Consider the following 26,464-nt stretch of genomic DNA (forward strand, 5'->3'; position numbering starts at 1 on the left):
TAGAGAGGTTATAACACCACACCCACCACCAACATGCTGGTAATTCTCCATTACAGAGCCTTGTGCCTCTCCCACCTTTCCACCCAACTCCTTTTCTCCCCTCTATTATCCTAAATTCTGCAGACAGCTTCCAAGGGTTTGTTTTAGCTTGATTTAGTCTGTTGCTTTGTTTTGTATTCCCCTCCCCCTCATGTCAGGGAAATTGTCTGGTATTTATCTTTCTCCCCTTGTCTAATTTTGCTAGATATAATCCCCTCAACTTTCATCTGCATTGTTGCAAATAGCAAGATTTTGTCTTTTTTAGAGCTGAGTAGTATTCCTCTCTGTGTGTGTGTGTGTGTGTGTGTGTGTGTGTGAGAGATTTTTTCTTTATTCAATCATGTTTAGAGACACTTACGTTGTTTCCATAACATAATTATTATAATGAACATAATAGTGCATTTATCTCTTTTTGCATTAGTGCATTTATAGCATATGAATAGATTCTTAGGAATGGAATTACTGGATCATATGAGAGTCTATATTTAATATTTCAAGAAACCTCCATATTATTTTCTATAGAGACTGGTTCAGCTTATACTCCCACTAACAGTTGACGAGGATTAATTTTCTCCACACCCTCACCAGCATTGTTTTTGGTCCTTTTGATTTCAGCTGTTCTCACAGGTGTGAAATTATCCTCATTGTGGTTTTGATTTGAAAGCGATGATGAACATTTTTTTTCACTTGACTTTTGGTCATCTCTGTTTTCTTTGAGAAGTGTCTATTGTGTACAATGTGAAGTAGTGGTCTAATTTTATTCTTTTGCATGTGACTATCTAGTTTTCCCAACACCATTGTTGAAGAGATTTTCCTTTTTCCATAGTATGCTCTTCATGCCTTTGTTCAAAAGTGCCTGTCCTAAGTATGAATTTATTTCTGGGCTCTCAGTTTTATTCCACTGACCCAATTTTTGGTCTAATACCATTCTGCTTTGATTACTATTACTTCACAATCTAGTTTAGAGTGTGGAAGTATATAGTGCCTCCATTCTTTTTTATTTATTTATTTTTGCTTAGGATTGTTTTGGATTTGGGGGTCTTTTAATTTAGTAATGTTTATTGCATTTCCTTGAGGAATAACAGGAATTTTAAAAGCTTTTATTTTAATTTATAAGTTATTTTGGGAAAGATAGCCATTTTAATAAAGTTAATTCTTCTAGTCTATAAATACGTAATATCTTTCTATTTGTGGGGGGAGTTTCTTTTACAGTGTCTTATAATTTTTATTGTAAAAATCTTTGGCTTCCTTCAAATTTATTTCTACATACTTAATTCTTTTTAATGTGATTAAAAATAGATTGTGTTCATGATTTTTCTCTCTCCAAGACTGATCTGAATATAGATATACAACTTTTTTTTTGTATATTGATATTCAGTCTGCCACTTTACTGTGATGATTTATTATTTTGAATAGATTTTAGAGTTTTCTAGTATGTTATATTGTTTGAAAATAGTGAGTTTTATTAGTTTCCAATTTAGATTCCTTTTACTTATTTTTCTTGCTTAATTGTGCTGACTAGGGCTTCCAGTACTGTGTGAATAGTAGTGGCAGAAATGGACACACATTTTTAGAGCAAAGCTTTCAGGTTTTCACCATTGAATATACTGTGAGCAGTCTCTATTATCTGAGTTATGTTCTTTCTTTCTTGCATTTTATTGTGAGTTTTAATCATAAATGGATATTGAAACTTATCAAATATTTTCTTTGCATTTATAATATGATCTTCAGGTTTTTATCTTTCCTTTTGCTGATGTGGTGAATTACATCAATGGATTTGTTGAAGTTGAATATTTTCATCCTGGGACTAAATCTCACTTGGTCATAATACATGAACCTTTTAATGTATTGTTGAATTAGTTTTGCCAAGATTTTGTTGAGGACCTTTACATCTGTATTCAGCAGAAATATTGGTCTATAGTTTACTTTTTTGGTCATGTGTTTATCTGCTTTTGTTATCAGGTGAATGTTCATCTCATAAAATGCATTTGAAAGTATTTCCTCTCAGTTTTGGGGAAGAATTTGTGAAGGATAGCATTAGTTCATCTTTGAAGTTTTGGTGGAACTTATCAGTGAAACCATTTGGTGTTGGATTTCTGTTTTGTGAGAGAATTTTGATTATTGTTCAGTTTCCTTCCTTGTAATTGGTCTGTTAGCTTTTCTCTTTCCTCCTGATTCAGTCTTGGAAGGATGCATGATTCTAAGAATTTGCCTATTTCCTCCAGATTTCTAAGTTAGCCAATATAATTATTCTTATGAGCACTGTATTTACAGGATCTGTTGTAAATTCATTTTCATTTCTAATTCCACTTGTGACAGTTTTCTTTCTTTTTCCTTTAGTGAGTTTAGTTAAGGACTTGTCTATTTTGTTTGATTTGTCTATTTTGTTTATCTTTCCATAGAACCAACTCTCAGTTTCATTAATCTTTTTTATTATCTTTTAAAATGTTTAGGTCATTTACTTATACCCTGACTTTTATTATTATTTTGTTACTTTTATTGAGCTTTGGGTACATTTACTCTTTTTCTAATTCCTAAGGTGTAAAATTAGATTATTATATGAGATCTCTCTTGTTTCTTGTTTTTTAATCTTATATTTTTTAAAGGACAGATTTATTAGGAAAAGGAAAGGAGAAGATGATTACACAGACACTAGTAAGCAGAAAGAGCTGCTGCCTAGTTTGTAAAGGAAAAAGGTTTGTGAAGAGAAACACCTGCATAGTCACAGGTGGGCAGGAGAGGTACCCTTTCTTGTTTCTTGACGTAGGTCTGTATTGCTATTAACTTCCCTCTTTGTACTATTTTTACTGTATCCCAGAGGTTCTGATAGCTTGTATATTTTCATTTGTCTCCAGGTGTTTTTAAATTTCTTCTTTGGTTTCCTTATTGATCCAATAGTTATTGGCTGTTTCTCCAGCCAATGTTTAGTGCTTGATTTCTAGTTTTTATACCTTTGTGATACACGATATGGTTTCAACCTTCATGAATTTTTTTGACACTTATTTTTGTGACCCAGGTGTGGTCTATCTTTGAAGAAATTCTATGTTAACTAACTTTATACTAATTTTGATTTTAGAATTTTCTCCAAAAATTCCAAATCCCTGTGTGTCTTCTAAACTTTCTATGGTCAAATTAATTTGAGGCATTCTGTGTACTATTATATGAAATAGTCTACGACTTGGTTAACTGTAAGAAACACATCCTGTGCATCACCAAAAAAGGAAAAGTGCTGCTAATCTATGACATGCTGTCAGTTGCAAGATACATACTGGTTTTAAAGATGAAAATATACCCACAATAACTTAATTTTTTAGCTTTTGAAAGTTTCTGTGGTAAAGCAGTCATTTTAATTTTATTTATTGTCAATTTTCAAATATATGTAATCATATAGACTCTCTTATTGTGGCATAATCCAGAAGGAGTAGTGTTTCATGTAACTTACTTTTGAAAATACTGTTCTAAGAGAATATGTTAAGTGAGGGACCTGCAGAATTTTTTAATGTTATCCTAAATTTAGAAATTTAAATTTGAAATTAGGAGAGAAACCTCAAAAAAGACATAGGTAGAAAAGTAGAAGGACAATAGAATTAGTTTTGTTAACATTTGCTAATTTTTTTCTTTTTTTTGCCAAAGGTATTGGTATTAGAGAAGTTATATTAACAAATGGATGCCCTGGAGGAGAATCCAAGTGTATCGTAAGGGTAGAAGAATGCCATGGACCAGTAGATTGTGGCTGTGAGTTTAAATTTATATTGGAGGCGTGGCAGACCTCTCCTGACCTGCCCGCTGCTCCCCTCAGAAGTGCCTTTCGGTACATTTGCCTGGTCTGCTCCCCACTCTGTCTCTGGTGAATTGTCTCATCCCTTGCACCTCTGGCCTGTAACCCAGTTCTTGTGTGCATACATAAATAAATCTTTTAAAAATAACATTATATTGGGGGGAGGCTGAGAGGAACATTTTTAAGTTCAGGTTGCCAAAAGGAGGTGATAATTGATACATTGAAAGGAAATGATAATAAAACAGAATCCCACTTCTGTAACCATGAGCAACTTCCTTCTCTGATTTACATTTTTAAGTGATGTCTGAAAGTTAAAATATATTCTTCCTGATACACTGGAGCTTTAAATATACTCAGGGTCTATGGTTGAGACTGTCCTATAGTGAAATGATTTTGATACTTTGATTATGATATTTTATTAGTAGATTGGTAAATCTTAGAGGATCTTCAAGAGTTATTTGATATCAAGTTACATTACCCTGAAAGTTCATTATCTCTAATGAGGATCTCGAACAAGTAAATTGGAGCAACTGGTAGTTCTCAAAATTTAATAAGCCAATTAGTTGGTTGCCTTTGCTGTGCCTCATCTCCACATTTGATTTTGTAGAAGGAACAGACAGCTTGGTTGTCTCCTACCTGCAACTTTTGGTCACCATCTTTCCATGCATCACTCCTTCTGTTCATTACTCTCAAAAATCTTTGATAACTTCCAGCATATAATTGATTCTAAAATTAGAAGTGGCTTTAGAAAGAAGTATTATATTTAAAACAATTTACATTGTGCAGTAGTATATGTATGTTTAATTTTTTTCAGGGAGTAAGCCAGTTTCAGAAAGTCTTGACAGTGTTAGACTTTCATGTGTTCACATATCTCCTGTCAATCGTTTCAAATATGTTTGGAAACTTCTAAGGCCAGACCAAGTGAGTAATGAATGTATGTAATCTGATACTTTTTAATGAGCGATGAAATTAGTTATCCAGTTCTAATGACTGTCAAAAATCTTTATCTTTAAAGCCAGTTTTAATAATTGAAGTTAGATCAGATAACTATTATTTTTTTTTTAATTTAGTGGAGTGAAGTTTACATTTGCCTGAAGGGTAGCTGTTATGAGAACTTAAAAGCATCCATTTTATATATTTTATTGTGGAAGTGAGATTTTCCTTTATATGTAGTTATTGTAAAATAATAATTAACTGAGGGAATATTAAGCAACAGACATAGCCAAGTGCTGGAGTTTCTTTTAACTTAATTGATAACCTAAAAGGTAATTCCTGTCATTGTACCTATTTTACGGAAGAGTAACTGAGATGAAGAGGTAGGAAGTGGTAGAGCTGGGATTCAGTGTCTGTATTGTCTGACTTTAAAATCCATGTGCACGATTAATTACTGTCCTAGACTAAAAGAGACAATGACTCTTCTTTCATTATGGAAAACTGTTCTTGATCTTAAGTTTACATGAAAAATGTTGATGCTTTTTATTTTCTTTTTAAATAGCAACCCATTGTACTTGCAAATGATACAGCAATCCTGGATGTTCGTAGGGAAACTCGCCCCTTGGCTTTTGAGTGTGAAACGTATGAGCATAATGAAATAGTAGCATCTATTAAATTCACAATTTATACTACAAGTGGTAAGTGCACAGAAATGTTTTGTTTTGCTTATATTTCAAACTTTACAGAACATCAAAATCACCTGGAGGACTTCTGGAAGCATACTGGTAGCCTCACCGCCAAAGTTTCTGATTCAGTAGATCTTGGGTATAACTGGCACAAGAATTTGCATTGCTAACAAGCACCCAGGTACCGTTGCTCCAGAGATCACTTTTTGAGAACTCTTCATTTATGATTGTTTAGATTTTCCTACAAGATAGTGCTTAAGTTCTTTCTCACAAAATTGAGTCATGTGTTTCTCACTTTTGAAAGCTGGCATATTCCTGAAGTATCTCTAAAGAACAGTTCTGTAATGGTTGAATTATATTCTTTTTCTTCCATCACAAAAGTAAAAATAGATACATGGGGTTTTCATGAATACTTACACAAATTTTGGTATAGTAAAATAAATAAAATTAGAAAACATGATGTTAAAGCATGTTTCTTATAATTTTTGATAAAACAGTAATATAGACCTCAAAGTATTTCTGTATGGATCAATGTGACAATGAATGTCACAAAAGATAAATCTTAGCCTGACATAATTTCATAATTTTGAATGTTAGAAATTGTGTTTTCCCTTTTAAAATGGATTCTTGTACTTGTCCCTTTAATTTAAACTATGATGTCTTTCTATCCAAAATGTCATTTTCATATGTTAAATTGCTCTTACCTTTTTTTTAAAAAAAAAAAGTTTTATTTATTTATTCATACAGAACTGGGGTACAGGCCAGAGATGCGGAGGGTGAGAGGATTCACCAGAGACAGAGTGGGAAGCAGAACAGGCAGATCTACGAAGTCCACTGCTGAGGGGAGCAGCAGGCGAATCAGGAGAGGTCTGCCACACCATGTGGTCACCTCTGGGGCAGGCGGGGATCGAACTCATGTGGAATTGGCTCAAGCCTCTTAGTGCAATGCTTCAACCCGCTGCGCCACCAGGGAGGGCCGCTCTGACCTTTTTAATGTTGTCATCTTTGTTGTTGGGAGCCTGGGGGTTTGGTCACAAGTTCTTTTCAAAAATTCAATGAAGGCCTAGGAAGCGTTTTTAGAAAAAAAATCCCCAAATTTATACAAACATGCCAAAAAGTATCTACAGTTTTAAAAGAATTCATGCATTTCTTAAAGTTATTTCTGATTCCTAATTAAATATTTACTGAAATCTGGAGCGGCCATGCAACATAACACTTTTCATTAAAATGAAGGCAAGCTAAGTATTTTAGTAGTGATTTAAAAAAATAAGCTACAACTTTTATTGAAGTATTGTTTAGTGTCTTTAAAAACAACTTACGGTGAAAACTATTATTCTAGCATTTGAATATCAGCTACTATTAAGAGTAGTTTCAATAAAGTACTTACTCTATAGGACCAAAACAGGACCAAACATCATCAAACAAAAAAACATGTCAATGAATTCTAGTTCAGGATAGTCAACATTTCAGAGGGCCATTCTCAATTTTAGTACCTACAGACTGGTTCTTGTTAGGACTCAGTAGTTAGTGCTTCCCATGATTAAAGGCGACATGCATTTGATAGTACTTATAAGTGCTAAGAACTGGAATACAGACCCAAACTTTCAGTGCTCAAATGAGACAGAATTGACTTCATTCTGTTGTAGCAATCTAGGACTGATGGGGTTACTCTATCATTTCAGTACATGTGCTGACTAAATGACAAAATGTTTTCAAAATACTCTGGTAGCTATTAGTTTCCTTTTTTTTAAAAGTGGCAATTAAGCCCTCTCTGGTGACGCAGTAGGTTAAAGCACAGTACTTAAGCCACTTCCGCATGAGTTCGATCCCTGCCTGCCCCGGAGGAGATCCACATGCGTGGCAGACCTCTCCTGACCCACCCACTGCTCCGCTCAGCAGTGTACTTCATTGATCTGCCTGTTCTGCAGCCCTCTCTGTCTCTGGTGAAGCCTCTCACCGTCCCTGTACCTCTGGCCTATACCCTAGTTCTGTATGAGTATATATATAAAAGTGGCAATTAGGTGTGCCACTGAGGTAGACTCTTTCGTGGCTGAAACATCAAATGAATGTTTGACTAGGAATGGACACATAATACAGTACTAGCTTGAAACAAATACATAACTGAATTATTTTTAAGTGAATATGGTTTAGTTAATAAAAATTTTCCACTATTCCCTTAAAAGTCAGATTTTTCACTTCCACCATAGTTGCTTTTCATTATTAGGATTGAACTTTTTCTCCTGAAAAGATACTTGAAAATCTTAATTTCCAGAACCTGAAAATGTACCATATTTGTATATCACGTTTAAGATAAGATCATGCTAGAATAGAGAGGACTTTTGTAGACTATGATTAGTGTCCTTAGGGAAAGAGGGAACTTTGGAGGGAGAAAGTGGAAAAAGAGAGGTACAGAGAAACACAGGGAGAACACAGTCAAGCAAAATCGATTGAGTTAAGCTGTCACAAGACAAGGAACATCTGATGCTGTCAGAGCTAGAAAAGGAAAGAGGGTTCTCTCCTCTAAACCTTCTGCATATTTGCCTTACCAAATCAGGCTTTTTTCATCTCCAAAGCTGTGAGACAATAAATTTCTACTTTTAAAGTTACCCATTGTGTAGAACTTTGTTTGTTTGCTCTAGGAAACTTAGTTTTTTGTTTTCTTTTTTTTTAATGACAGCATCAAAATTCAGCCTATTTATTTATTATTACAAAATTTCACTAAGAAATGCAGTTCATTTTTAAAAATTAACTATAAAATAATATAAATGACCCTTGCAAGCTGATTACTGTTAAAATGATTTAAAATCTTAATATACCTTACTCTCTAACCTCTCTTGAGTAGTATGACAGGATAGTGGGTAAATGAAAAGAAATTTTGGGGTCCTTCCTGGTGGCGCAGCGGGCTAAAGCACAGCACTAAGAAGCTAAAGCCACTTCAACATGAGTTTGATCCCTGCCCCAGAGGTGATCTACATGGTGCAGACCTCTCCTGACCTGCCGACTACTCCCCTCAGCACTGTACTTCGTGGATGGCCTGTTCTGCTCCCAACTCTGTCTCTGAATCCTCTTACACCCCTGCACCTCGGCCTGTATTCCAGTTCTGTGTGCATAATAAATAAATCTTAAAAAAAAAAAAAAAAAATTTTGCCCTTCTTTCCCTCATGTTTTAATCCTAAAAGATGTTTTTTAACTTTCACTTAAAAATCCTTCCCCCAATATAAAAAATACAAATATTTAAAAACTCAAACAATATTGGAGTATTTTTTTCTATCATACATGAATTTTTTAGTAAGATGACTAAATTGAGTTAAAAGGTGTCTAAAGACTAGGACAAATAAGTAGTTGAAGTTGTCCCTATAGGACACTACTTATGAGAGCGTGATACTAAAATTTAATATTAAAATACATAAAACATAGCTTCCATAAATCATTAAAACTCCCTGCATATAGTTTTATTCAAATGTGTGATTTGATAATTGTATCAGATGATCTCTCTGGCTCTTCCCCATTTGAATCTATTATGATTCTATGATTTCCAACCTGAAGAGCTACAAGAAAGCTACATAATTGACAAAGTAAGTAGTATTTGATGTAAATGGGCCTTTCAACAATTTACAATGTGACAATTTTATAACACATCTGGTAAACTGGCTGCGAATCTTGAATGGCCTTATTTACAGGAAGAATGGAAAAATATGGAAAAGAATTCCTGACTTAAAAGTGATTTTTATGAAAAATCATGACATTCATCCACTCCTTTAAAACATATAAAAGTGAAAGTTGTATCATGATTTTAAATATACAAACTGAATCTGAAAGCTTTAAGAGGCAACACAGAAAATCTGCATGATTCAGGAGTAGGCAAGGGCTTCTTAGACATGACTCAGAAAACAACCACCATAAAAGGAAACATCAATAAATTAGGTTTCATCAAAATTAAAAACTTCAGCTCATTAAGAGAGATCATTAGAAAAATGAATAGGCCAGCCAAGATCTGGGAGATAAAATTCACAAACATGTGCAACCAGTTCTATCAATTTGGGACATGGTCTTGGAGTTTCTTGAAAACCAAGTGCACCTCAACCCTATGAACCAACAGTTCCAATCTTAGATATTTATTCAAGAGAAATAAAAATGTATGTTTATGAAGTGACTTTTATTACAATGTTCATAACTGTTTATTTATTTATAATATCCCCAAACTAGAATACACACAGTGCCCATCAGTAGGAGAATGAAGAAACAACTTGAGCAATACTTCTGAGGAATAAAAGAAAAAAAATAGTATCGATCAATCAAGAGTATAGGTGCATCTCTAAAACATTATGTTGAATACAAAAGCTTTACATACACACACACACACACACACACACACAAATGGTGTATTTTTCCATTCCTATGAAGTTCCAGAATAGGCAGAACTACAACACAGTAAAAAAGAACATCAGGGCAATAATTGTCTCAAGAATAGGACAAGGATTGACAGAGAGAGACTCAGGACCTTTCCATAGCATAGTTATATGCTATCTAGATAGTGGTTTGGATTACAAATGTGGGTTTACCCCTGCAAAACTCAAGCAAGTGTATATTTAGATGTTGTGCAAGCACTGTCTATGAAATTTACTTCAAAAGAAAATGTGTAAACAAATACCGAATTCCTATTAATGATATACCTGTTGAAGAATATTGCAAGAGGTATGCAAACATCAGCAAATTATGTTGAATTGCATGAAAACAAAAACATTCATCAGTGGATTGATAAACTGTTAAATATTGATGGTAGTATTTAGGTGGTGGATTACAGGATGTTCATTGTTAAATTCTTTTTGTTTTTCCAATGGCAATCTCAAATGTACAGAGCTGGTTCAGTAGTAATTTTCCCCTTTAATAATTTATAATAATTTTTCTAAATTTTATTTCAGACACAAAGTTTCCATTTAGATATCCATGGCCTTTCTTCAGACCCCAGTAGCAATCAATAATCATCAGTTTTGTGTTTTTCCCTCTAGAACTGCAGATGAAAAGATCATCTCGACCAGATACTGATGCAGTCCTAGTTTTTGTGCTGACTATAGGAGTCGTTATCTGTGTATTCGTGATCTTTGTACTTATCTTCATAATTTTAAATTGGTAGGTGAAGGATTAAAACTGGGTCATCATCCTTGATTGAAATTTTGTTTTCCCCTCTCTTTTCCAATAAATCCAGAGATTTGTCCTTGACATCTCTCACATTTGTCCTTGAAACTCTAGCTCCCTTCATTCCTTCTGCCACTGTCCTAGTTTAGTCTACTTCACCTCATGATTGGCTTCCCTAGCTAAGAGAGTTTAAAATGAGATTTTTGCAACAATAAAACAAAACAAAACCAATAAAATATTTGTGTTGCCCAGTTGTAGTTTTCACAACTCTAAAATTTATAAGTGGCCACATGAATATTATACCCTGGTGCATCTGAGGTTTTATCTGGTATCACAATGCCATGGATGCACCAGCTAAAAGAAATCATGACTAAGGAGACACTTCTCTCTATATTGAGTTTATGTTTTCATTTCATCAAGTTTTTTTTTTTCTTCTTCTTCTTATCCTCAGGGCTGCAGTCAAGGCTTTCTGGGGAGCAAAAGCCTCATCAACTGAATTGCAGTCTGACTTGAGTTCAACGAAGTACAAAGATTCAACTTCCCTTGACCAATCACCAACAAATATACCCGCACATGAAGATGATGCTTTAAGTGAATGGAATGAATGATGTATAGATGATATATAACAAATCAAAGGAGATTAGAGGATATCAGATTCATTATTATAAAAATAAAATATATAATAAAAATTCTTTAATAATATAACAAGTGATTTATCACAGCCTGAAGTTAAAACCATGTGAAAGAGGATGTTTCAACCAGAGTATCTTTGTGGTAGAGTTAACAATAATTATTTAAGATTTTTACCTCAACTTTACCATTTTAAGTAATCACTTGATTGAATTAATCTAGAGGTACACATACACATAAATTAGTTCAAATAGATTTTTTTTATCACTTTGATAATTTCTAAGGTGATTTGACCTTTCTGTCCCAAATAAAAAAATATAGACATATTGTGTATTAGACTTTATCTTCTAGGAGCCCTGGATTGAACTTGCTAAGTCAGTCACACTTGAGCATTTCTGTAAGGAGTGGGACATATATGAAATATCACTGTAAAAATTAAAGATAACAAAAATAACCACTAGCACTTAATTAATGACTACTATGTGCCACAAGTCATGCTTAAAGCATTTTACATATACTAGGTAATTTAATGATGGCTTTATATAGTACATATATAAGGAACAAATCAAGAGAAACTTGGAAGTGATGAGGTAGAAAATATATGTGTAAGATACCCTATTCCTCACAGAAACAGTGAACTAAGTCTTTTGAATGACCACTGATCAGTACATGCATTTTGCCTGATAGGCAGGTGATAACATCTTAAACCAAGGTGATTATATCTTTTTGTACTGTGTCACGTGATATGGTTATGGTCAACTATCGAACAGGATACCAGGGCATTAGATAATTAATAACTGAACCTGAAAGATTTCATGAGAAGTTAATTTTCAGAGGCTATGGCAGTGGTACAAAATACACTTAATTTTTTAATTTAGAGTCTATACATTATTGCTATTATTATGGTATTTATCTGCTAATAACACTAATTGCACATCTTTGAAGAAAACATCCTATGACATTTATGGCTTACCTCTCTCTTAGCGCCCTACAAATGGATTATAATAAAGGTATCATCCATGCTTCCTGTTACATAGCATTTATATTTGAGAGAAGCAATGAACAATTGACTAAAAATGACTTTCTTTATCTGATGTGGGTAGTCCACTAGAGACTTAAATTGTTTTCATAAAATTTTCCAAATTATTGTTTTTGTCCCTTCCCCCTCCTTCTAGATATGACTGGAAAACTTAAACTTCCATTTCTGATTCCCTGTTAAGTAGGGATGTATAACTTGGGGATAGCTGCTAAATATTCTTAATAGTGATGATTAATCTTATTTTAAAAATCATTCAATAGCAGTGATTTCCAATTGCACTTCAACAAGCTTTAGCGTTCAGCCAGTGTCAGTGCTGTCTGCCTTCCAGACATGTGCTAGGGTAGGAACTCATCAGGCCATGGGGTTGCGAGGGGCCATGTGACCTTTCTGTTCAATAAGTTATGAGCCAAAACTCCAGATGTCACTTTCAGACTAAAATATTTCATGTGGAAACAACCACAGGTCACCTTCTCTTTGCTAGAGTGACCAAAAACACTTAAGACGGTGGCTACACTGACACCCCAGGCTGGAGTGATGACCTCAAGGTATATGACCACCAGTTTCTCAACAAAGAATGTGTGGCGTGAAAGAAATGCACCTCCTTTTTACAAGACACTGAGGGTTAGAACTTATCTGATACAGCAGTCTTACTGAAACAATCCTGATTGACACATGCACATTTCTTATTTTCTGAAAATAAGAAAAATTTATAGTCAAATGATTTGAAGGCTTCCCTAAAGCAGGGCTTTCCATCACTGGGCTAAGCACACTGTGAATCTCTAAGAAAGGGATATGGTGCAAGTTTTCCCAAACTTACAGTGGTTGTGGAAAAAAATGAAAACATGCATAATGTTGCAGAACTACGCTTTTGAGCAGGGTTGTCTGATAGGTCTCTTGTGGAGGAGTCATGGCTCAGTGACCTTCATAAAGTATACTTCCACCCAGGATAACATGAGTCAACAATGGCATCGACAATAGAGTACATTTCCTCATAGATCTCTGGGTGTGACTTCCACAGTTTCAGACCTGTTTTTATAAACTTTCTGGAACTCATCCTCCTCCCCAAACCAGGGACTGCTTTTTCCAAGTATATGACCACATAACATTACATTAAAATAATTAGCAAGTCTTACATTGAAGTAGATTATAACAAACCCCATGAAATCACTCCAGGACTCCCAAGAACCCTCTGCCACTTGCCATTTGGTTATAGTCTGTGTGTGTGGAGATCGCTCACTGTTGTCCGCACCTCTGCTTGGCATTCCACAAATAATAATGGCACCAGTTACTTTGCTCCCCAGACCCAGGCCAGAGTCATCTTCTATTTCCTATCTTCTTCTAAATTCCAAGCATCTTCTACTTTTCCTGGTTACCAAAATATCTACAGGGAAAGCCTTAAGGTTTCCATCTGAATCCAGGGGATAAAGACAAGCAATTATGTATCAACAAGTGACCTTCCTTTGGGCTGCAAAGCGTTGGTTTCAGCTTGTGCAGCAGGAGGACTTTGGGATGTGTTCAGTGACACTCTGGGTCAAAATGACACTTTTTTTCTCCTTTCATTCAATTAACATTCATTGGACTTTTCCTATGGCTCAAGTACAATAGTAAGCACTCCTATGTGTACAAAAACAAAAACAAACAAACAAAAACACCCAAAGATGGGATCCCTCTTGGAGTTTGCTCTCTACTCAAGACAGACATTGCAGTTAAGCACACCTGGGATGAATACATTGAAGGAAACCTGCAAATTGATTTGAAGCTATAGTAGGGGAAGTGATATTTAAAGGAGGATCAAAACCTGAATAGAAGTTTCCTTGGTTAATGGAGGGCAGGGTAAGGCAGAAGAAGAGAAGTAGGAGGATTCTGAGTTGGGAAGGATTATGACTTAACTGAGCAAAGACTAGCTGAACTGGAGTGTAGGGAGAGGGGAGAAGAGTGGTGGGAGACAAAGATGGGGCTGCAGGCAGGTGTAGGACTGTGTGTTAGTGTGTGTGTTGGGAGGGGGATGCAGATGTACTAAAATAATATAGCTAAATGGCACACAGATATATATCAAAGCAGTCATAATGCTGACCTTTGCTCTTCTTTACCTCCTTTGCTCATGCCTTCCTGGAATTCATTTATTGTTGGCCATTGGACAAAGGGTGACTGTTGATTCTTTCCTAGATAGACTAATCTATACTTCAGTCTGGGTTACTTCAAGTTCCACTGCAACATAAGATCTTATTAATTAAGCCTTAATTGGTTTAGATAATAGTTTCTACTTTGCCAGTTTCACACTCAAGCAGCTGACAGCTAGACACAGGAGATTAAGAGTTCCAGCTATCGCCAGGGTTAGTGGGCACAACTCTGGGTCAATGGCAAGTGGTGAGGTAACTGGTAGGTGCAGTAAGCTGCAGTTTTCTAGTCTTGGCATGACTTGGAATGAAGCAGATAACGTTACTCATCCAGCTGAAACACATTCCAATTTCCTTCTGTTAACATATGCATAATGTTTCAATTCAAAATGGTCTTCTTCCCAGAGTGTTTCCAATAAAATCTATATGCTCTCTGTTTCTGCCTTCTTGATCTCTTAAAAATTGATGTGATTTTTCTATTTTGGTTCCACTTTAACTGTATTGTAAATCTACTTCTCCACTCACTTTTTATTATATTCTGGAGGACAATCTTTTTGGAATTCATAACCCATCACCGTTGTGATCCACCATCTGTCTCAAAAAACATAGAACCCATTTACATGGCTATTTAGATTTTGGGTTTCTGCAATTTTATTATCCATGATCAAGTCATTTGTGTGATGGAAAACAGTTTGTCTTTGACAGTTTTCTGATTCTTGTTGAAAATGAGACTTAGATGTTGAATTATCAAGGTCTTCTTTATCATTTAAAAGAAATAAAATGCAAAAATGCACACATATTTCTTCACTATTCAACTTTTGTACTTTGTGAAAATATGAAGCACCTTTAAATAAATGAAAGGTATTCAAGTCTTTTTGTCAAGAGGAAAACATAGGATTAAATAGCAATCATTTAAATCATGCTTTGGAGACATTTTATTATTTTATAACTTTCTGTATAAATGCAAGCCTTACTTGAAATTAATCCTTTAAGCTTTGTGGTGAATATTTTCTGGAAATGAAGTCCATTAGCACCTGTGCTAAGTGAAATGTGCATAAACAAAAGTTCAGAGGTGGCAATGCAAATGGTTGCCTAGATGATCACAGTAGATGACCTTGAGAAATGTTTCCCTAGCTATAGAAGGGTTTAGGCGAGCTACCTGTAATGTCCATTGTGTTTCTTATTCACTCAGGTAGCTTTATTTGGTGCACACTGTTTGTTAAGGACAATAGAACCAACACAGCTTCTTTGCTGTACATTAATCTTCTCCCTTATTTTGTCAGAAATGGTATGCTCCCAGGCTTTTACTGATACAAAACTCGAGGTGCTTTTGGACAGACTGGTTGGGTTTAAGCCCTCTCATCAGAGAGACATTGCGAGATTTGTCTTATTTATGCAGTACCCCAAGGTAACACCAATAAGTGCTTTACAAGGAACAGAAATCATCTGACAGTAATGAAATCATGTTCTTCCAGAACAAATAATATAAGGCCCTAGAGGTAATAGGGACATGAAAGAGTACAGTACAAGCAATACTCTTGTATACTCTGGGGGAAAGCAGCAAACAGCATCCAGTTATTAGAGCAAGCAAGCTTCATAAAGGAAGTGGATATACTGGGTTTCTTTGTAGTGGAATAGGATCTGTGGGACTTGCAGGTGTTGGGAGGTCTGTGGGGGAGGATGACGCAGGGTGTTGGACTGAAGTTACAATGCCTGAACTGGATGGTTAAAGATGCCAGAGGAGATGACAGGGCCAGAGGAAGGAATGGGGATGCAGTGAAGACTGGGGACTGTAGGAAGGATGAGGAAGAGCTGTAAGCAGGAACAGAGTCATAGGGAGGCTGGAAGGTGAAGAGAAGCCAAGGCAGAGTGGGAGAAACATAGTCTGAACAGCAGGAAAGGAAAATGGACTTGGCAGTAACATTTGGCAAAGATTGGAGTAGGGAACTGATGAGAAAGAGGCCAATAAGAAGGAGTTTGTGTAAACCAAGGCAGGATGTGATGTGTGTCTTGGCAGCAGAGAGAAATAAAAACAGATTTTAAGGGAAAAAGATTTTAAGTAAAACTAGATTTGAAGATATACAGATTAAGAGAACATGAACCCAGGAACCAAGTTTAATCTCTTCCCAGAGCTACCTTCCTTCTCAATGCTCTCATGTCAATTAACCCCTATTTTATCAAAAATATTTCTTTAACCTTCATTAATATTGTTCTCCTGTCTTTCATCTAACTCTCCATCATCCCTTGTCTTAAGATTTAAGTTTTCTTTTGAATGCCTCAAGTTACATACTGCGACTAGAACATATCCTTAGAACTTTCAGTTTGTATTTCTGTTGTTGGATTTTGTTTTTCTCTCAGATAACTGTTACCATCTCAGAGCTTACAAAGGCTGAAATTTCCTTTATATAAATCATCACTATCCTGTGACGTCACTACCCCCAGTCCTTCAGTCTTCATGTCCACTTATCCAAATAGTCACCAAGGCCAGCAACATTTTTCACCAAGTCTGTTTTTCCCTTTCCATCCCAGTTCTTTTTCTTGGCTTTCTTAGCGGGTATCTCTGCCAGTTGCAGCTGGTCACTCAGTGTCTTTCAGATAGGCTTTCTGTAAAGCATTAGTCTTATTTTCCATGTGAAGACTTTTACTTTACTTAGCTTTTATTCCAGTGTTTCTATAATTTGGTCCAAGCCAACTTGAACTTTGACTTTTATCCATTCTGTGTGTCAACTTTGGTTTCAACAAATCTATCCATCCATTCCCACTCACTCATGTTATGAGCTGCATCAACATCTTTGCTCTTATTTTCTTCTTTAGGTCAGAATTTCTCTCACCATCCCTCATTTCATTTTACTTTCTCTAAAATTTTTTTTTTATTTATGTACACAGAACTGGGGTACAGGCCAGAGGTGCAGGGGTGGTGAGAGGGTGCACCAAAGACAGGGTGGAGAGCAGAACAGGCAGGTCTACTGAAATACACTGCTGAGGGGAGCAGTAGGTGAGACAGGAGAGGTCTGCTGCGCCATCTGCATCACTTCTGCAGCCAGAAGGGGCTGCGGAGCTTGTAGTACTTCATCCTAACCCATTGGGCCATGGGGAGGGCCCTTCATTTTCCTTTCATTTAAATTTTAGCCACCCTTCAAGGCACTAAACTTTCCCTTTACCACAATTTAAGTTAAGCTACTATAATAAAGAGACCAAAGCATTAATGATTCAAATTTATAGAGATTCACCTTGCTTTCTTATGTAATAATCTAGAGTTATCCCAGACTACTTAGTTTGGGATAGCTAGGTCATTCTTTTCAATGAGATGTTTCAAAGATATTCTGTCTTGCAGCTCTATTCATTCATATGTTAAAAGCTTCAGTAAGGGTAAAAGACAGGTCTACATTCTAGCCCACAGTAAAGGCAAAAGACAACTTTGAAGGCAAAATAGTTTTCTTTGAGTGGTCTAGCTGGGAAATGGCCATTGCATTTACCACTCGCATCTCATTGGTCAGTACATAGTCATGACCACACCTAGCTGCAAGGAAGACTGGGAAATGTGTTTCCTGCCTGGGAGTCTGGTCCCAGCTAAAATTTAAAGAATAAAAAGAATAAAGAAGTGGGAATATGGAAGAGTTGGAATGACGGGAGAAGGAATTAGCATCCAGTGCGACAACTACCAAATCCACAAGATCTCTACTGCCTTTAATATCATAGACTGAAATGCTTGCATTGAACTTGTTTCCTTTATTTCTTCTTTTACATAGTATTTACTTCTCTACCTAAAATAAACACACACATTGTATTCTGACTGCCATGTCCTGTCCAAGGGCTGCTTTTCGTGGTCTATTTAATGGCTGACTTGACAAAACAGAGGTGTACAAATAACCGGTGCTAACTACATTTAACTGTCCAAATTTCCCATCACCATACTGGAATGGGGCTCCTAATTCCTGCTTGTATAGCAATTCTAGCTACGGATTTCCCCTACTGGCTAAAAGAAAAACATTCTTACTTCATAGGATTTTGTAGGTTATTTTTGTGTGTCTGGGAACTCTTTTAGCATCAATTTATATAGTAAAATTCTAAGTAGTCCCAAATCCAAAAAATAACCTACCAAATAGTAACATTCTACTTTTGGATAGTAGGGAAATGTCTAGGAAGGCAAGGTATGAGAACCTTCTCAGATGCAATGGGTGGGAGAACTATAGGGGACCAAATGATGAGATTGTCCACTATCTACTTGGAGCACTCACTGGCGCTTTTATTTAAAAGTGCTAGAGCATCATTTTGCTAACCTTCCTCAAGTGAGATGTCTGTCTTGCAGTCTAATGATAATTGACACACTTGAGGAGCTTATGATCTCATTGAGTCCCTCCAATATCTGTGTGAGATCAGTACTAGTTTCTTTTGAAAGATGGGGAAGATGAGGTTTAAGAGCTTACCTGTATTATTTGAGTATTAAGTTTAGATTTTTACCCTGGTTTTCTGATTTCATGCTCCCTCCATACAAATCCCCATTTTAATGGTGATAAAATAAGCAGACACGTAAGTATAGTAAAACAAGATAAACAGAAACTTCAAACACAAATAAGGGTGACTTTTTAAAAAATGCAATAGAAAAGCTCTGAAACCCAATGAGGTTATGCAGTTAACTATTCTCTTAGATTAGAAAATAGGTGAGATCTAACAGAAGCCTGTTGTAACATTTTAATGCAAATGCAGTAAGACTCCCAATTACTTCAAAAGTCCAAATGTTGTGTCTCTAGATACTCTGGAATTGCTATAAGTAAGTTTTCTTTCTTTCTTTCTTTTTCTTCTTCTTCTTCTTTTTTTTTTTTTTAAGATTTATTTACTTATGCTGGCCCTCCCTGGTGGCACAGCGGGTTAAAGCACAGCACTGAGAAACTAAAGTCACTTCCGCATGAGTTCGATTCCCGCCTGCCCGGGAGGTGACCACATGGTGTGGCAGACCTCTCCTGACCCTCCCGCTGCTCACCTCAGCAGTTTACTTCGTCGATCTGCCTGTTCTGCTCCCCACTCTGTCTCTGGTGAAGCCTCTCACTGCAGCTGAGCCTCTGGCCTGTACCCCAGTTCTGTATTCACAAATAAATAAATCTTTAAAAAAAAAAAGATTTATTTACTTATGCATACAAAACTGGGATAAAGGCAGAGGTACAGTAGAGGTGAGAGGATTCACCAGAGACAGAGTGGGGAGCAGAACAGGCGTAGATCAATGAAGTACACTGCTGAGGGGAGCAGTGGGCAGGTCAGGAGAGGTTTGCCTTATGTGAGTCACTCTCAGGGTTGGGGACTGAACTCACACTGAAGCCGCTGTGGTTCGCTCGCAGTGCTGCACTTTAACCTGCTGCGCCATCAGGAGGGCCGCTATAAGTAAGTTTTCAACCACTGTACTGACTAATAGCTATCAAGATAAAATGAGCAGCTCAAGATAGCATAGGAATAGGGTGAGGGAAGGAGAACTTCGGAAGAAAATAAAGAAAGGATTCAGGTACATTATATGGACTGTTACTCTGTTAGTGAAGGGGACTAGGTGAAGAAGTGAAATCCTATGGAGAAAGATAGGGTGTATGTGGAAGGAATCATGTGAACAAAAGGAAATGACCTTTTTAGCAAGGGAGCTGGAACATAGGATATGAGCCGGTAGCTTACTACAGATGGCAGAGAAGCCACTTACCTCATTGATAAGCCCTACCACACTGAATGAAGTTGGCAAAACTCAACTCCAACTTCATTTCATAAAATAGTAAAAGAAACACTCAGTACAGAGATAATCATTTAATAATTTATTGGGTTTTGGCAAAATGGAGATTTCACAGGAGGCCATATTACAAAAGGGCTTTCAACAACAGGCCATGTCTTCAGGTGACGTTAATTCCACTGATGAGACTCAACTGGATCTCAGTTCCTCTGCTGTATCGGTGGGAGGCCAAAAGAGTTCTAGTGTGTGATTAAGAAAGGTTAAAATTATGCTTTAGTTTTTTCACTAGTAGAAAAAGGTGCCATTGTGTTACTAAATTATTTATGCAGGGCCCTCCCTGGTGGAGCAGCGGGTTAAAGCTCAGCGCTAAGAAGCTTAAGCCACTTCAGCATGAGTTCGATTCCCGCCTGCCCCGGAGGAGCTCCACATAGCGAAGCAGACCTCTCCTGACTCGCCAGCTGCTCCCCGCAGCAGTGTACTTCGTCCATCTGCCTGTTCTGCTCCCTGCTCTGTCTCTGGTGAATCCTCTCACCCTCCCATCTCTGGCCTGTACCCCAGTTCTGTATGAATAAATAAATAAATCTTAAAAAAAATATTTATGCATTGATATAATTCCATAATAAGGTAAGGATTCTGATTATGATAGACCAAGGAGATGGACCCACAGAGATTTTCTTTCTGGAAAAGAGGATATTTAGAAATATACAATTATCAGTAATTTCTAAGAAAAATTAATAGGATTAGCTGCTCTCATTTGTTTACAAAATGGGGATTATAATATTTATGGTGATGTCAACACTCTCACCTGCCAATGCCTCATTTTACAGGGTGCTGTACCCTCTACCTACTTTGAGAAAATGTAGGATAAAAGTCCGAACGAACCTTCTGTTAGAAGTTGAGATGACGAGTTTGACTTTAAAAAAATTTTTTTAAAGGAGAAACAGGTGTTTAGCTTTATAGTTAAGCAAAGCTGAAGTTAAAAAAAAATTTTTTTTAAAGGCGTGTGTATGGGGAGATCATTTCTATAAAGCAGAGGCAAATTTGTCTCCTTCTGAGAGGAATCCTATTCCAGCAGAAGCTTCTCTGAGTCTGGGAGTGAAAGGAGACCTGTGAGGACCTGAGGACTTGAATTGGTGAGGAAGGAAGGTCAGATTGGCGCTGACTCCTGGAAGAAGACTGGGTCAAAAGGGCAGCAGAGGACCTCTAGGGACATAATCTAGTGCCTGCGGACATTTCTAGTTTTATATCAATTTTTAATTTTTTTACAGTTTAATTCCCCTTTTATGATTCCTAAACTAGCAGTGAGATTTGGTTAAACATGGCTGGCTGGCTTTAGCTATGCTTGAAGAATTGAGGTATAGTTCTGTGTTTACACATAGAAGAAATAACATGAGGAAGTCTTCCGCAGAGTGAGGAGACAGGGATTGGTGATAGTCAGGAGGTGATGACGTGTAGCCTGACAGACTTGTGAACTTGGAAGTGTTCCTTGTCAGTTCTAGAAATAACCAGGAAGGGAAACCTTCTAAAGGGCTGCATTCCTATAGTCAGCTGGATTGAGAGTTTGAGCAACAGCTAACATAGACTTAGAAAGAAGAACTTTCATTGAAATGCAGAAGGATAAGAGAGAGTGGAATAAAAATTTCACTTAAAAAAAAAAAAAGCAACAAATGGGGATTACAACAGAGATGGAAAAACACAAAATGGATATACTATTATGTTATTTTTTAAAAAGCATCAAAATCTTCTCCCTTCAGTAAAAATTTTATACATAGATATAAATTTTAACTGTCAATTATATAAATATCAATAATTCTTGGACTTCTAGGGTGAACTCAATGTAGTACTTACAGATGTTGATTTATAATGATAGACACTCTAAGACTTATATAATATTATAATGCAGTGATAATGCAATAAAAATTATTGTAAAGGGCCTTCCCTGGTGGCTCAGAGGGTTAAAGCTCAGCACTAAGAAGCTTAAGCCACTTCCGCATGAGTTCAGTTCCCACCTGTCCCGAAGGTGACCACATGGCATGGCAGACCTCTCCTGCCCCGCCTGCTGCTCCCCTCAGCAGTGTACTTAGTTGATCTGCCTGTTCTGCTCCCCACTCTGTCTCTGGTGAAGCCTCTCATCGCCCCTGAGCCTCTGGCCTGTACCCCAGTTCTGTCTGCACAAATAAATAAATCTTTAAAAAAATTATTGTAAAATTAATTATTCTTTCCTTTATTATTAGTTCATACAATATCTTGAGACTGCTCATCTTCTATCCTTTTTCCTTATTCTGACCTGTCCAAATCAAGGGACTCAATCAGACTGAACCATTTCCCTCTAAAGCAGGTGGATTTACCCAAAGTCAAACCAGATCTAAGAGTCTGAGATGGCTGAATATTTAGTTCATATTTATGCCTGTGGTTTGGAACTCTTTTTGACAAGTTGGAATATATTTTCAAACTCTATTATGAATACAAGTGACTGTTAGAATGGAATTTACATAACAAGTATTATTATATGTCTAACTGTTGGATTATTTTTATCTTAGAAGCTAGCACAGCTTTTCCTCCCACAATTAGTAGTGGACATAAAGAGTAGTATCTGGAGAGACTTAGCATATCTCTTGGTGACATCTTATAATGATAACTGGCATCCAGAACAATTGATTCATCAATAAATGATCTGTAGGAATTTCACCCTGGAGAAGTAGTTAGAGTTGTCACTCACAAATCACTATGCCAAGACTTTTTAGACAATGATTGCATGCTGTTAGAGAATTTTCAATCACAGCCCCAGATTTTTCTATTGAAAATGGAAGTCCACAAAAGAAATCTAGTATTAAGACTCAGGAGAGCCAGAAACTGTTTTCACCAGAGTGCTGAACTTGTCTTGTTTATGACTGAGTTTACAGACTTCTGTGAAGTCATGTGCAAGAGGAAAGGAAGTTTTAGTTTGAAGATTCAGTGCTTCAATCTGCAGCCGTGTTCTCCAGCCTCTTCTACAATAAGTGATTTTCAAATGCTTAATAATTTCCAGGAAATTTCAGAACCAACTCCAATCATAAACCATATATGAGATGCTGTTGTGTGTTGATCCTTTCCTAAAGTTCCAATGGAATGCATTTATCTGACTTTTAAACCTAGCACTCCCCATCTTCCTACCTGTGATTCAAAAGTTCTTAAAAGGCACAGACACTGAGACAATTTGTTTATCTTCAACACCTTCAGTCAGGCTGCCTTTGGAATCTCCATGTTCCATTAAGGAGTAACTTGCCTTGACAACATGCGGCCAGTGAACCTAATATCACTGAGGGTTACCTCATCCCTGTTTCTCATCAGCCTTTTGATATAGAGACAAAAGAAAACATAAAGCTAACCTGTATGAAAATGCAAACTAAAGGGCCCTCCACCCTAGGGATCATGCTTAGTGAAATAAGCTAGAAAGAAAAAGAGAAATAGTGGATGGTTTCACTCATAGCAAGAGTATAAAGGACCGGGGCTGGGGGGGGGGGATAATAATGAACAATAATAATGAACAACCAGAGACATTTTATGGGGGTGGAATGGGAATGGGATCAAAAACAATGCGGGGAGGGGAGTGCACTGGGCTATGGTGATGGCACACTGGTGATTTGGTTATGGGAAGCCCACCAGGATTACAACTGAGATGAAAAAAGGCACCACATGATTTAAAATTAAACTATTATATTTAAAAAAAAAATAGGCCCTCCATCCTACCAGCTAGACTCAGCCTGTGGACAGAAAGACACATCTCCAGCAGGAGAAAATGGGGAGGGGAAGGAAGAGATGTAGAACTGGGGAACAACTTTTCTTCTTCAGAACTACAGTGTCAAAAGTAGATGGGAAAAAGGGAGATAAGGAAGGAGAGAAGAGCTTCATTCTTAACAATGCTTTAAGCTTAGGTATCAGCCCTTCAAATCAGAGTCGTCTTCCAAGGCTGCCAAATATTTCTCAGGAGAGTAGGCAAACTATCATTTTCCCTACTAACTTCCTGACCAAGAAAATGAAGGAAGAAGCGAGCTTAAGCACAGGACTCCCCAGACAAAAATATCACTTTCTTTATGTAGAAATTGTATTGCCAGGTCACCAGCTAGGACAGGCGCTACCATTTCCGTCACCCTTCAATTTCTGGTTTAGGTTCTTTACTTCCAAGGGAGTCAGTCCTTTTCTATCCTGGAGCTGGCTTCCACCATACGGAGACCATACCGGAGAAGGGGATGGCTTCAACTTTGGCTTCTGAGGGAGAAGGTGATGATGGTTTCCTGAAGGATTCCATTTTGGACTTGTCTGTCTTTCTTCTGCCAGCGTGTCAGTCTATCTCCACCACCAGTTGTATCCTCTGTATGTCTAAAAGCAACCTTTCCCTGACAACTGTTAGGCTTCTCATGAACTGGCAAGCAAGCCATCTTCCTCTGCCTTACAGAGATCCTGGAAGTCTCTCTTGTTCTTTTCCCACCCAGTTCTGTCTTCAATGCCTATTAATATGTAAGTGAATTATTTCCAAAATTAGCTAAAATAATCCTATTAAAGTATTTATTTTCCCAACAGTGATAAATAGTTCAAGGGTTAACTTTTATCATCAATCTCACCAAGGTTTTTTTTTTCTTAAGTTTCCTGCCATATCTGAAACTGGAACTATTTCCAAATTGAAATTTATTTATTCTCTTAAGCCTGTTCTTGTTACAGGGCAGGGAAAGAGGCACCCCAGAACCCACAAAATTGTCTGCTCTAAATAGGTTCTGCTATCTGTCGCATCAAGGCAAACCATATAAGACCTTTAATGGAAAGGATCTTTAATACAATTGTTGAACAATATAGAAAAGACAAAAAATATATTTTCTAAATCAAGTATCCAAAGTTACCCACATCCTCGTGAGTAAATGTCTAACCAAACAGGTTGCCCAAAGCAAGGCCTGAAAGCCTGCTACAAGTCTAAAGCACCTTCTGGTGAGAAACCATAGAGAAACAAGTCTGAAAGAAAGAGTCTGAAAGAAACAAGTCTGAAAGAAAAAGAGTCTGAAGCAAACAAGTCTGAAAGAAAAAGAGCAAAATCAAAACCAAAATAAAAGCTGCAATTGTTAACCTTCCCACGGGTCTCTCATGCACTTCTGTTTCAACCAGTCCAGGACCAAGAAACAAGAGCCACTTCTTCACATGTCTCTCTGCTCCATGTGCCTCCCTCAGGTCTCCTTCTGGCTCTCTATCCTGCTTCCTTACCATTCCAGTTTCCTCTCCAGCTTCTCCTCTCTGCTCAGCTTCACCCTCTTTTCTGTAGGGCAGTAAACCTGGAAACTCCTCTTTTCCTGGGGACCACCTGTTATATATTTTATTTTCTTTGGACAAAGCCAGAGCAAGGAAGTTAAGGTTAGTGGCTGGACAAGAGAAGTAACAAGTTCTAATTGCATAAAATACAGATTGGAGGTCATCTTCAAATTGAGTATTTATTGCCAAATTTTTTTTTCTGGATTGGGGTCGTATCTTGACATTTTTACCCAATATGAATGCAAATAGTAGCAATGAAGCATCCACATAATAATGCTCAAAAATATCACTGTGGGTTGGTCTGAAAAGCAAGCATTTAGAAGGGAGAAAAAAATCACATGTATATTTGAACCATGTTATATTGCAGTGGATAATTTTAGGATGAGCCCCAGGGTCTCCCTCTCTCAGCCTATTTATTTTCTTTTCTCTGGTACAATCTAGGAAGTAGTATAATCGATTTCACTAAAGAGAAGTTACTCTGACTCAACATATTGACGTCAACAGAGTTCATTGCAGATATTAACTAAAACTGCAGTGTAAAATTCCTGAGAGGAAGGAAAGAAATAAACATGCAATCCTTAAGTGTATATTTTCAGTGTGTCCATGACAATATGATGAACGATTAGACAAGCCTGACTTTTCGAATATTGAAAAACATTTATTGCAATCACTGGCATGATTTTGTCCGTTCTCATATAAGGTTTCAATTTATAGCATATAAGAATATAATTAAGTACACAGAAAGTCATTTTGATGGACTCAGAATCTGTTGTCCTCAAGTTGTTTGTATTGAGCATAAGTCATTTTTACAAACATACTGGTTTTATAAACATGAGGTTCACTTACTGCATATTCAGTTTTGATTAAAATGTCTCCGGTTTTACAGCAATGCTGTTAGTCCACACTTGTGTCATTGGCAGGGTGAATTCATGGCTTACTGTGTTAGACAGAAGGATATCAGGAATTTGGGAAGTAGGGATTGCAGGTCTGTTTTCACATATTTAGGACAGGGTTGAAATATTTAAATTTGCTAAAGAAATAACTTTCTAATTTGTCCCCCCCCTTTTTTTTTTTAAGATTTATTTATTTATTTATTTATATAGAACTGGGGTACAGGCCAGAGATGCG

The 26,464-nt window shown here is 36.8% G+C and overlaps 1 protein-coding gene across 1 annotated transcript in view; it reads left to right on the top strand.

The window, feature by feature from the left end:
* SPACA1 (sperm acrosome associated 1) overlaps positions 1-11,180 on the top strand; it is an 18,312-nt gene extending 7,132 nt beyond the window's left edge. Inside the window, exons 3-7 of the mRNA XM_004674065.1 lie at positions 3,673-3,774; positions 4,632-4,738; positions 5,313-5,448; positions 10,446-10,566; positions 11,024-11,180. Coding sequence (XP_004674122.1) covers positions 3,673-3,774; positions 4,632-4,738; positions 5,313-5,448; positions 10,446-10,566; positions 11,024-11,180 — 623 coding nt within the window. The remainder of the gene's footprint in view (positions 1-3,672; positions 3,775-4,631; positions 4,739-5,312; positions 5,449-10,445; positions 10,567-11,023) is intronic.
* Positions 11,181-26,464: the final 15,284 nt, after the last annotated feature.

This window comes from Condylura cristata, unplaced genomic scaffold (assembly GCF_000260355.1).
Source record: "Condylura cristata isolate star-nosed mole 26May11 unplaced genomic scaffold, ConCri1.0 scaffold00001, whole genome shotgun sequence".
NCBI lineage: Eukaryota > Metazoa > Chordata > Mammalia > Eulipotyphla > Talpidae > Condylura > Condylura cristata.